We start from the raw sequence: 13991 nt of genomic DNA, 5'->3' as shown, positions 1-13991 counted from the left end.
GAGTTATTTTTTTTTTTTGTAAAATTTATAGTCGTATCCGACTTTAATCCATGTATTGTCCTATTTATCTCGAAGCTCGGCGAAAACTGTTGCGACTCTAGACAAAAAAGTGCTTGGGAAAAACTAATATTACTTTATATTAGGTCTACAACTTTGCTTCCGCCGTTTTTTTTTTGTAAATTTAAAGCTTTTTTTCACTTAGGACAGCCTCACCGTACGTATCCGAAAGCATTCTATGAGCCTCAGCCGCACTTTTCTTGGAATTAAAAAAGAAAAGCAAAATTCCCCGCAAATGTCGAGAATTCGGCTGAAAAAGTGATATTTTCAGTTGAGAATAAGTTTGAGATGTAAACAGATCTCTACAAAATTTTGTTGGGTTAATGTTGACACAAATGTCCAAGATCGATATAAAACGATTTAATCGACCAGTGCTTGACCCTAGAGACATTCCCGCAAATGTAAAAAATTCGGCTCAAAGAGTGACATTTTCAGTTGAGAATAAGTTTGGGATACAAACAGATCTCTACAAAATTTTGTTTGGTTAATATTGACACAAATGTCCCAGATCGATATAAAAAAGTCGATTTAATCGACCAGTGCTTGACCCCAGATACATCTATTGGAAAACGGCGGAAGCAAAGTTGTAGACCTAATATATAAACTGTTCAATCGAAGCTTTATGTTTGATATTCGTCAAAAGAACTCGAACACTCGTCGGACTGTTATCCATACATCTTTGTAAAATATTTTGCTTACCTACGTAATGAGAGGAATCAATTTTCTATTTTTTTCTAGAATCGATTTAATAGCCTTTTTACACAGGAGCAAATTGATCAATTAACCGGCCTCTGCTCGATTAAAACGCTTATTAAGATCCTTTTACCACACAAAATAAAAGTCTACATTAATTTTTAATTGAATTTTAATCAACTTGAAAATGAAATGCATTCCTGTGAAAATGTCGTACGATATCCGTTCTTTGAATTGTTGGATAAAAAAAGCTACGCTAGATAGCTTTGATTGATCAATTAATTTAGCTGTCTAAAACGCTATAAGAATTCCAAATTTCGCTTTCGATTAATATTTACAACTTGAATATTAAGCTCATATCAGTAATACCGAGACAAAAAAAAAACGAAATGTGTTCAGGTCTTACGGTTTATTCTGTGTGGGATATAGTCAGTGTTTCCTAAAATTGAAATCTACTGAAAGATCTTTTTTAGTTTCCTTACTTTTAGGTAATTTCCTTATAACCATTTTCAAACATCGGCTTACTTCAGTGTATTAGTTTATTTTCCCTTCATGAAGTTAAAATATTAAAAAAAAGTTTTTTTTATAATTTGTAAACTCTTTGTTATGATGCAGCACTCTATTCCCAAGTACGAGTTTCCATAATTACAAATTCCTTTAATTTTTTCGCTTAAATTTTGCTATTCTTCATTATTCTCATTAAATTTTTTCGTACACTTTTTATGCCAGTTTTGTGCTCATTCCAAGTTACAATGACTATTGTTGCGACTCCTTAAGCTTTGACACGTTCTATGCGACCAACAGCCACGCTTGGCTGGGCATGAATGACTGAGTGCCTGCAACAGCCTTTTACAGAACGCAAATTGGCGGAAAGCATTGTTACAATTACAAATTGAGAATGAGAAAAATTGGAGAAAAAACGAAAAAGTCAATAGATATGTAATATGGTTGTAGGTAGATATGCACTGAGAAATTAAGACTTAAAGCGTTTTGTACGCGAGCCCGCATTCAAAGCAGGCAATCAAATAATTTATTGTGTGCTGCGAAATTTCTAACGAGCCAAATATTCTGAGCACAATTTATTTGCAGCTTATTGCCACCACTGTGCCCATATTTCAAAAATATTACTTTTTCACAATTATATTCCCGCGTTCGGACATTAAACCGCCATTACTTATATTTATTATCATTTTCTCGCCTACAGCAATCACAACAACCAGGTGGCATTACAATACCGGCAGCGGGTGGCGGCGTTGAATCCACCATCGGTGGCGACTCGCCGGCCATGAAGCGCTCGAAACTGGAAGCGAGTGCCGCAAATGATGATGACTCCATCGATGTGGCCGCCACTTCGGGCACCTCGAGCCCGAGCACTAGCGCTGCCACCGCGATTGGCGGCAATATGGAACCATTTGTGCCCGGCGCCACCACCGTTATGCACAACGACGACTCCGATAATGAGGCGCTGATCGTGGACTGCGAGAGTCCGTTGCACGGCGCCGAATCGCCCAGTGAGTACCGAATCACATTTTATTCACTTTTTACAAAAATTCCACAAGTTTTACAAGAATTTACAGCAGTTAGTTGAAAACCAAAAACAACAGTAACAAAGTATCTTACAAATGACAACGGTTACCACAACTTTTATTACACATACTTGCTTACATACATATATCTTATATATATAAGTATCTACTCTCTCGCTGGTAGCCCACAGTTTGGCGTTTGTCGCCGGTTTTGCACTAGCATGCCATCGGCTTGTGGCAAGTTTTTCTTCAAATTGTTTTTCATTTGTATCTTTTATTATATTCTAGCGCTTAGAGTCTATCTGCTGGAGGCTTGCATTCACTTTAACTGCTTGCAACAGGCGCAACGCAAAAATATTTAAAGAAATTCAATGTTTATAAGATTTATTTCTGTCAGTGGGTCTGTGGGTTGCCACCGCAACTTGCTACTTACACACATTATTGTTGTTATTGTAATTCGATTACTTCTGTTTTTGTTGTCGCTCTACGTTCGTACGCGACATTTTGTATCGAAATGGCACATCATAACAAAGTGTGTGTAATTTCGCTTTGCTTCGACGCAAGTGTGGGGCCCACAGTGCGTGCCACTAGGTGACCAGGTGAAAAAAGAAACATTTTAACTCCAACAAGAGTTTTGAAAAATGTTGGAAGAATCTGGAATTGTAAAATTGACAACAATTAAACTATATATGCTTTGAGGTTATGAGTTTCTAGTTCAAATACGGCTTGTGCTCTTGAGAGCGATGTATGTATGTAGAGAGGATATATAATTATTACTGTCAAAACTCTCTGTATTATACTATATAAAAGTATTAGGTTGCTTATCAGCTTAGGGTCGTTTTGGTAGTATAGGAAAACAATCGCAATTACTATATCTGACATTTTCGAGCTCACTCTCTACTTACGGGATACGGGAGCTTTCGACTTTTTAAGGTGACATTGACTTTTTAAATTGTTAGTGTCTTTCGACATTTTGCTGTCAAGCAATGGATTAATACTGTAGCCAAAGTGATTTTGAACTTTACTTTCTTTTGAAGGCAGTTCTTTGGTTGATATTTTTATGATATAATTCCATAAAGAAATAGAGAATAAGCGTGAATGGAAGTGTTTAAGGTAACCAGTAAATACTAAAATATAAGTTCTACGAAATTCTAACCTCAAAATGGATTCGATTACCTCCGAGTTGCTGCCCATGTCTGCTCATTTGAACGCGCTTGTTCCCTAAACCAATAATTTAGTATGGTCAGCTTAGCAAATGAAAAGCTTAAAATATCAAAGTTACATTGTTATTCAATTATATGCCGGTTCTAACCTATGTTTACCCATTTATTCGCCATTTTTATTTTTATTAAATTTATGCTCATATGTCGAATGTTTGAGCTAACGAAAGCATTTTGTTGCATTAAATTGATTTCTCAATTGCCATTCGAAAATTTTTAAACAAAAAGTGAGACACACACAGAGTAAGGTATGTAAACAGCAATCTGTTGACTACAGCACATGTATTTATCTGCAATTGTACCTGCCGCACAAATGTGTGGCACAGCGAGTAGGTTGACAACAACAATGGAAAAGCAATAATCTGTTGCGCCCAGATTGCTGTTGTAATATATTAAATATGTTTGACAATTAACAACATGTTGCATACAACTACTGCAACAACAATAATAGTTACAACAACAAGTTATATATACAAAAAATATATTTAAATGGCACATCTGCATTTGTGTTGTTGTTTGCTGTTGTTGGCTTCGCCTCCTTTCAATGATTCGTAGCAACATTTGTTGCCAACAACAACTTAATTTTTATGTCAATATTATGCTGATATTGTCATCAATATTTTATTATGCTAAATTTACCTAGAAATTTGTCCCATTTCGCTTCTTGTAGACGATCAAATCATCAGCATCGCGCACTATTCGCTGCCTTGTCAGAAATTTGTATGTACTAAGCATATTATGAATGTCATATCATCGAAATCTATGTGTGCCTCTAGCAACCTGGTTTCATTTTTGTTAGCTGGGTTGGTGCGTTGTTATGCATTAATGGGATTATTTTCAATTTTTTTGGTGCAACAGGTGTCCTTTCACTTCCATCGAAATCGGTAATCAACCCAGTAAGACTGGGTCGCTTTAGTTCGAACAAACTAAATTGAAGGTGTCTCTGAATAGTTAAAGGATCTTGCTAGATTAGAGTTTAAACTTACGGTATAACAATATTCCTCTTTTTACTCTCTGATACCTTGAGGAGCATAGAATCGTATCGGTATACTCTAAGTTATTGTTATACTACGTAGAATTACCGGTATGTTTCGAACACAGCTCGTATTACGAACTTCACCTTGTGAAACTGTCAGTAAACTTCAGCAAAGTTTGAGCCGTATTCAAAAACCCCAATCTCCACAACAGCCGGTTCTGCGATACACCGGGATTTACTCGGATTTTCGGATCCGACCAAGGGCTGCTATTTCGGCGAACGAGACCTGTCTGGATCGGTAAGTACTTCAACCTCATTTGGAGAAACCAAGTACTTTACACAGAAAACTGTTTAATTTTCTATCACATTAGTGAACTAGTGTAACTTCGAAACAGTTCTCTAGTGGAAATCAACGGAGCCTCATGAGAAACTGATTACAGATTGTTTGGTGATACCACCTTGAAACTGACAATATTTTTTTATTTCAACGGAACATAAAGGGCTACATTGTGCTTCAGTCTTGGTTTTGTTCATGGCCCAAGGCTAGTGTCATTAACTCGAAAAGTGATCGACGATATATATATGTATAGAGTCCGACTGTTTAGTCGGCCTTGGTTATATAGCTGCCACAATTTTCTTTGTGACTATTTCTTACCCACTCCAACTGTTTGGGTCCCATATACATGTGACTTGTGTTGTTATTCACTTTACCTACCCGTGAGCCTGCCTGCTATGGTTATTAAGCTAAACAGATCCTGCCGTAACGTAAAATGGACACGTAATCGTCAGACTCGGCGGCACTCGATTTGTCGCTTAGTTGCAACAATGGAAAATTTCGATTCTCCCCGCTTTGGAGCGCGTAAAGCTCATCTAAAGCAGTGGTACTGTTGCGTAAACCATACTAATATTTGCATTTCTTTTCCTGTGGCATTTTCTGTGTTGACCACTAATCGCCGTGGAGTTTTAGCTGCAAACTTGACTAATTGTTTTGTTTTTGTTGTTAATGCTTTAACTGTGACTGCGCATAAATAATTTTCAGAAATTTTTTATTTTCTATTCGAGTTTTATTGCTCTTTTATACTCTCGCAACAAATGTTGCTAAAGAGAGTTTTATAGTTTTGTCCACATAACGGTTGTTTGTAAGTCCTAAAACTAAACGAGTTAGATATAGGGTTATATATACCAAAGTGATCAGGGTGAAGAGTGGAGTTCAAATCCGAATGTCTGTCTGTCCGTCCGTCTGTGCAAGCTGTAACTTGAGTAAAAATTAAGATATCTTAATGAAACTTGGCACACTTATTTCTTGGCACCATAGGAAGGTTGCTTTCGAAAATGAGCAAAATCGGACCACTGCCACGCCCACAAAATGGCGAAAACCGAAAACACATAAAGTGCCATAAATAAAGCTATGGAAATAAAATTTGGTATGAAGGATCGCACTATGAAGGGGCATATTTGGATGTAATTTTTTTGGGGAAGTGGGCGTGCCCCCTACTAAGTTTTTTGTACATATCTCGCAAACCAATAGAGCTATATAAACTTTCTGCAGTCGTTTTTTTTAACCACTTCCTAATACAGTCCAAAAATGAAGGAAATCGGATCATAAACACGCCCACCTCCCATACAAAAGTTAGGTTGAAAATTACTAAAAGTGGGTTAACTCACTAACGAAAAACGTCAGAAACACTAAATTTCACATAAGAAATGGCACATGGAAGCTGCACTCAGATTTTTTTACAAAATGGAAAATGGGCGTGGCGTCGCCCACTTATGGGTCAAAAACCATATCTCAGTTACTACTCGACCGATTTCAATGAAACTTGGTTTGTAATAGTTTCCTTACATCCCAATGATATGTTGTGAAAATAGGCCAAATCGCTAAATCGCTTCCTATATACCAGATCTTTGAAGACAATCTGAATCGTTTACTTTACAATATATAAAGTAAGTACTAGTGAAGATATCGGTGCAGAACTTTGCACAAATACTATGTTAATAGTGTGACAGCCCCATTCTAAAAATCGCCGAAATCGGACCATAGGTTTTTAAGGCCCCATATATCGAACACGAGGACCTCGGTACTTCTAACCTAATATTATGGTTTCCAACTTTCAATGGACTTTATACAATATATATGACGAATATGTGGGTCAAATTGTGTAATATATAATATTAATAAAGTTAAATAAATAAATTGCGAGAGTATAAAATGTTCGGTTACACCCGAACTTAGCCTTTCCTTACTTGTTTCATTTATTTATGTTGCAGCTAATCATAAAAAAATGTTGACCACTGTGCGCATTTAACGAAGGAAGAATATTTTTTTTATCGATTTACCTTCTTTTTCACTTATTTATCTAGAAAATATTTACGTGTGAGTAAATATTAGCGGAAAATGTTTCAACAAAGTAAATAAGTTTTCGTACCGTATTTAATAGGTAGAGTCGGTTTTGAAATGCAAAGTCTGGGAAAAACAATTCAAGTTTTACGACCAGTTCTTTTACTACTCCTTTTTTAATATTTAGTTACATGTGCTACAATATTTTTAGTTTTCTCCGGATAAGATTATCATAAAAATCTCGAAAATCAAAATAAAACCGAACAATTGGAGCTTAATTAGCCTTCAAAGCAGTTTTCGGAGAGCTTAAGCATATGTGAGATCGTTGTTATCAATTTTTTTAGATATTAAGCTACATTTCGCATTATCCGACCGAAATAGCTAATAGGTAAGATCGTAGATCCGACTGTTTTAAGTTCCACATTTCCAGATTATTTTATTGTCCTGATAGATATTCCATATTTCATCATATGATCCAAGATGAATAATTATGATATTACCTTTTGGTTCGCTATTTTGAGTCTCGAACACGTTAGAGATCCGAAATCATGAAACAATCTGCTAAAAAAAAAATATTTTTAAATAAGGACATAAATATTTTAAAATCAGTCACACAATTTTCTATAGTTATTAACTATTCCTTATTTTTGCAGATTTATTCCAAGTATTTTTGTTCAAACTTTCAACAGTATTTTTACCATTTTTCACCAACAAATTTCGACTTGACAACATGTTTACAGTTGTTGTTATTATATTGCCACTTTGAAATTAATTATTTGTTATTGTTTACCGTTCCCTATTTTACGCATTCATTTCTAAAGTGTGTCATTCTCTCGTTCACTCACGCGCAGACCCGGCTGCGTAGACCGCTAAACGTTTCTCAGAGCTGACGCTATTCACAGCCGGGCACTAATGTACAACTGTATGTATGTATGTATAGTTATGCAGTCGGCCACAACGGTTTACTGCGTCTTTGGCCTCCGCTGCATCCTTCCTGTTGCCAAGGCACAAATTATTTAAACGCACAAGTGCTTGCAGTCAACGCTTCTGCTGCGAGATTCTCTTGTCTTTTCTATGCAAATTTTTATATTTCCACATTTTTTTGTTTTTGTTGTTTTTGCATAATTCTATTTGTTTCTCATTAAATAAATAATTTTGTTTTTGTATTTTTTTACCGTTGCTTGCCATTTGCAATTATGTGAGAAATGCGTCTGCACAGCAAATGGCAATGACAAATAATGAAAATGCTAACAAAATAAACGCGCAACATACATACATACATACAGACATTCAAATGTATGCATTGTTGAGTAGAGGATTCCAGCAGTTGCACGTTGTTGCATTCAAATGAAGTGTTTAAACGTGCGTTCGCTGCTTAAGTCTTTCGTTTCGTTGCGCTGCACAGTGCTCTAAGATGGCTAATATGGTTGGTAATTCATAATAACGACAAAAAAATCCAAAAAAATATAAATAATATTTTATTTATTTTTTCTTTGTTGATAATTCCACGAAAAAATTTACTAAATGTTTTGTATATTACAATAGTATATGAGTTAGAAGAGGCATGAGGTCATCAAACCATACAAAATTTACTCATTAACTTGATTTAAAATATTCCAACCTGCTCTTCATTAAATTATAATTTTATTTCAAAATCAAATTTAGATATTTTTGAACAGAATTAATAATTTTGTAAGCAATTTCAATTTCTAAATAAACATACTTGAATTTAAAATTAAAATTAATTAAATTGTGTAAAAAATCTAAATAAATTTATTTTATTTTATTTTTATATACCAATTAGTAGAACCTCAACCACTGTGCATTAAGCTGCTTTCGTTCAAAGCTTTTCGCCTCTTTTGCACGTCGCATCCATTAAGCGCCCACTGTAATTGTTGTTATTGTTGCTACTGCAGTTGCAAGTAGTATGCTCTCGTTATGATGATTGTCGCTGCGCGCATGCAATTTTCTTGCAGTTGTTGTTGTTGGCTGTGTTGTTTTTTTTTTTATTATTTTACTTTTACGCAACACTCATTGTGTTGTTTGTTTAAATTATTTTTTAATTTACTACCGCAGATTCTGCTGTGACTGCGTCGCGTTTTAACACGCTTTTTTGTCAAATTGCTTCATACTTCTGCGAAAGAGTATGTTCAATTGTTCAACTAACTTGCAACACTGCGAAGCGTCTCTGCCACAAGTGCTACTAGCTGTGGCAAAGTGGCGTTGGTAGAATGTGTTAATTTAGTTGTGGAATTTTAGGTTTGTATATAAAGAACAATATTTGTAGACTTTTATTGATATCAAGACAATATTATTGTTGTTTTTATGTCTTGGGTTGTTAGATTGGTCATGATTTATCTAAGTAGGAAGAATTAAACTTTTTATACGAGCCAGTTTAGCTGGAGAAAGACCGATCGAATATCAAGTGTTTTGGAAGTAAATCTTTGAATCGAATGTTACACTAAAAATAAGTCAATCACTATTATATTATCTGGAGAAGGTTACTAACTCTTAGCAGCTTAGTATCAAAAACTTCAAACTGATATATCTCAGAAAAAATATTACAGAAGGTAGATGTTTTACCTAAAATAAATAAAAATATATATCACTGTACTTGTAGTGATAGTAGAGTTGCCACAATTGCAGAAATTTCCTAAATTATAGAGAAGAAATTGAACTAAAAAAGTCGAACAAAGCCATATTTAATCAAAGAGAAAGACGCTAACCGTTCCTTGAGTGCCACTCAAGGCGAAGTCCCACAAAAATGGCTATGATCTCACTCTTACTGCCCTCAAGGAATTTATTAGACATCATCCGACCCTGATCTACCATTGAAATGACTGCCGAAACCTCAATGTAAATTTATTTTTAATCCGAATGTGAAATTCGTTGAATGTATAATCCAGAACCCGGCAATACATTTACCAAACCTCCTAAGGCATGTGAGCACAACTGGTTCTTTCGAAATTTCTCACATTAGATTAGATTAGATTAGATTAATTAGAGGATCGCACTGCGACCTACGGTCTATTGTGCCCTCTCCTATTTATCACAGAATACCGTCCAGTCCTGTAGCTCTAAGAAAACTTAGCAACGCTGCAGGGCTGGTGGTCGCGATATTTTCCCTTTGGGGATATAGAGACCCCATTTCCTTCCTCCGGGTTTAATCGCGTGACATTCCTGGAGTAGGTGCTCAGGTGTTTCCGCTTTCAAATCACAGAATCTGCACAGGTCCGTAGAGCAGATCCCGAGTCTGTTTAGATGACACCTTAGTCTGCAGTGGCCAGTGTAGAGTGCCACTAGTTGTCTTATTTTGTTTCTTGGGAGCGCAATAAGTTGCTTGAATCGGTTGTACCCCCCTAGGAACAGTTTCGAGTGGCGAAGTCCCTGCAGCCGAATCCAGTAGCGATTCCTTCTTTCTAATTCGCCTTCGAGTAGTCCATTTCTCAGAACTTGCGGACCACTGGCAATGAAGGGCTCTGCCACACCGGTCTGGTGGCCGCGGCTTGCCTTGTATACCTCTGTGTCTCGGTACCCAGAACAGTGTTAGTTTGTTGTTGCTGCGCACTCTATTGAGTTTTCCAATGCAGTCCAGGACCAACCCCGAGTTTATTTCGAAGGATGATAGTGCCTGGAGAGCCGCCTGGATATTAGTAATGATGACAATTCGTTCGCCATGATAGTTCCTGTCTGATATTATTTCAGCGCATTTGCTAATAGCATAGACCTCAACCTGAAAGATACTGGGAAAGTGTCCCATGGGCATTGACAGATTTATACGTGATAAATTTACGTATACAGATAAATTTCTCACATACCTCGTCACTCGAAGTAATACACCTCAAAAGTCTACTGACAAATTTCTGTCAACAGACCAATTCAATCTAGGCTTCTTCTGTGCTCTAGTAAGACTATTCCTTTAACTATGCCTGGCCCAAGTTTCGCACGAAACTGTTAAGAACCTTAACTGGTTCGCGGCAATTTCATTCGTTAGCCACATGCGCTTGTGATTCTCAAAGAGTTTATTTAATAATTCTTACATTAAGTATTATTTAATGCTATAAAACGTGGTTTTTCAACTATAGACTGACTAGTTAATAATGTTTCAGATAAAACTCTCTAACTTGAACTGTATATGTACATACTCTCTTACTAATTTTTTGTCCTCAGCTCTAAGTCCACTTTTTATATCTTTGGAACACTGCTTGTCATATTACTTGCATTCTAGAAATAATTTATAAAATCAAATACAATTGTTTGCGAAAACTTAACATTACAACCCGTTGCAATATATCTTGTCAAATCGAAATAAATGTGATTTAGTCACTATTAAAGTGATCGCTAAATATTTTTAGGTTCATTAAATATTCGATATTTTTTTCCGCTTAACTTTAAGCAAGACACGCACATAATTCAAACTGCTAAGAACAGAAAAAACATGTTATCAACAATAAAAAAGTAGAAATTAGAAAAACTGAATTAAAGTCAGGTGGTAACACAAAAATTCCCCCATAAAAAAGAGAACAAAATATGTATAACTATTTGCACCCATTTCCACGCTGTTCGCGCCTAAATTCTTGGCATTGTTATTGTTGTTGGTGATAGTTACGCATATGTCAAAGATTCTCGCCTACGTTTGCTGTTTGACACTATAATTTGGTACAAATTACATGCTCAATGACAAGCAGAGACGATAGCAACGCGTAAAAGGTAGCTTTTGGAGAAGAGAGAGAGAGAGAGAGCGGGGAAAATGGAAACAAAAAACTAAATGAAAATAAACAAACTATTAACCCAGCGAAATGCTAAGTTAGTACATATTTTCACATACATATAAGTATATGTACAGTGCTGTGAAAAAAATATGCAATGTTTATTTTTTAAATTAAAATTTTAAAATTAAATTAAGTAAATAGTTCAGAGCTAACTTAAAAAACAAACGAAATATGAAGTACTAAATATATGTATTATGAATAATATTGGAATCAATATCCTTTAATTTTCATAACTCTCAAGGCACAGAATTGACTATCAGTGCTGAGAGGACTACTGCGGATCGTCCTCATCAAAATTTGCCCTGATGCATAAATATTATCTAGCCTCCTCTGTGCTATACAGTTTGTAAGATATTTTTCTCAACTTAATAAAAAAACATCATTACGGCGAATGTCATCCAATCCCCTTAATTTATATTTGAAATGTTTTAAGAATATTTTGCAGTATGGAGAATTAGTTAATTTTCAATTAAAATATTTTTATGTATTTTTTTTATAAAAATATTTAAAAAAAATATTTTATAAACGTATAGAATTATATTAGGTCGGCTATATTTTTATAAAATTACTGAGTTGCATATATTTTTCACAATACTGTATACACACATGCCTCTGCGGAATGACATATTAAAACATTTGTCCAAAGTAAACACCCAAAATACAACAACAACACATTAAATATACACAATTAGTATTTATGAGATACTTATACAGCAATTATAACAATATTTATAATTTCAAGCACAACGCACACACATGGTGCATACATGTATTAGACATATAGTATATAGAAAATGTAGCCACTCTTGTTGGACATGACTGAAATGTGTGTAGTTGGCCATGATTGTAGTGAGAACGTCCAGAAACACCTTACACAGATGTCTAACAAATTTATGCATACATACATACATCCAAATGCCATCATAGTGCATGCTTAGTAGTTGCAGACTTATGTCACAAAAAATGCAATTTTTTGATTAAAAATGCACAAATGCGCGAGTTGCGTACGCGAGAATCGTGGATTAATGAGCTTAAGTTTTCGTTAGTCATACTAAAATAATACAAAATGTATATATGTACTATACATATTAAAACATAGTTGTTGGTGTATTTAAAAATACATATATGTATAATACATACATACATATGTACATATATCCACACTTGACACACAGCCAATTTATACACTGCCCGCCAGTCGTACGTTCTTACGCATTAAGTCGCACACTTATGTACATAAATTTACACCTTATTGGCCCCCATACCGAGGGAAAATGCCAATTAGGAAACAAACTTATAAATAAAAAATCCAACAACTGCAACAATTGCTTCATCGCTTCAAAGTGGTTATTGCCTCAATTGGTTGATCGATTTTTTAGTAATTAAAAATATTTATTCTGTATTTCCAATATTTTTTGTCCAATTTATGACTCCTGCTACATTTAAACGAGCATAATTATGCGATCTTGAGTTTATTTTAGCCGAAGCGAAAATGTTTTTTTTTTTTGTTAATCAGCTGTTTCAATATTAACACTCATGTGTTGATAATTGCCGCAAAATATATGTATGTGTATATGCTAGAAAAAATCGGCGCGTGTTTTGAAAATAAGTAAAATTAGAGTTTAAAAACTTAAAATTTTCATAACGACTTATGATACTCTCGCAAGTGGGCTTTCCTTCACTTTATAATATATACATTAGGAATCAATGAAGATAGCGGAATAAAACATTACACAAATACATACTGCATATCATCTCTGGCTTCAGTTGTGAAAAAATTGTCGAAATCCGACTATAACTTTTCAAGGCCCCACATATCGAACATGATGAACTCTGCGCCTTAGGGTAAATTTTAACCAGAAAATATGGGTAAATCTCTCAGATAATTTAATTTAATCCAGAGGAAGACTTTTTCTTCTAATATCGGTTAATATGTAAGACATCTTAGCAAGTGATTATATACTCTGGGATATAGTGTACTTTGCTGGTGAAAATTAGTGAAATCGGTCCAGGAATTACCTCAGCCTTCATATACTAAATATGAAGATTTTTGTTATTCTATTAAACTTTATGCCGAATTTATGAGTAAATTTGTGTGTTATCTTAATAAAACTATATCAATAAATTGCGAGAGTATAAAATGTTCGGTTGCACCCGAACTTAGCCTTTTCTTACTAATTTTTTGTTCTTATTTTATATTTAGATTCATCACCATTATATTTTCCTTTATGTATTTCATTTAGCTTTGAGTTGAATTTTTTATTTTATTATTTTCAAAAAGTAGGCTAAACATTATGCATAGACACTTCCCCAAACAATTTTAAACACACCTACACCAAGTAGATCCACTAGCAGAGCCACCTATTTTACATATCTACATATATGTAGCCGTTCAATAGTGAATCCCAA

The 13991-nt window shown here is 34.9% G+C and overlaps 1 protein-coding gene across 2 annotated transcripts in view; it reads left to right on the top strand.

Moving 5' to 3' along the window:
• LOC105213659 (chromatin-remodeling ATPase INO80) overlaps positions 1-13991 on the top strand; it is a 57763-nt gene that overhangs the window by 24671 nt on the left and 19101 nt on the right. For both annotated transcript variants that reach the window (XM_011186633.3, XM_011186634.3), the window contains exon 14: positions 1955-2261. In XM_011186633.3, the coding sequence (XP_011184935.1) occupies positions 1955-2261 (307 nt within the window). The remainder of the gene's footprint in view (positions 1-1954; positions 2262-13991) is intronic.

Source organism: Zeugodacus cucurbitae, chromosome 2 (genome assembly GCF_028554725.1).
Source record: "Zeugodacus cucurbitae isolate PBARC_wt_2022May chromosome 2, idZeuCucr1.2, whole genome shotgun sequence".
Taxonomy (NCBI): Eukaryota; Metazoa; Arthropoda; class Insecta; order Diptera; family Tephritidae; genus Zeugodacus; species Zeugodacus cucurbitae.
Note: the sequence above shows the minus strand (reverse complement) of the source record. Positions and strands in the feature narration are given on the sequence as shown.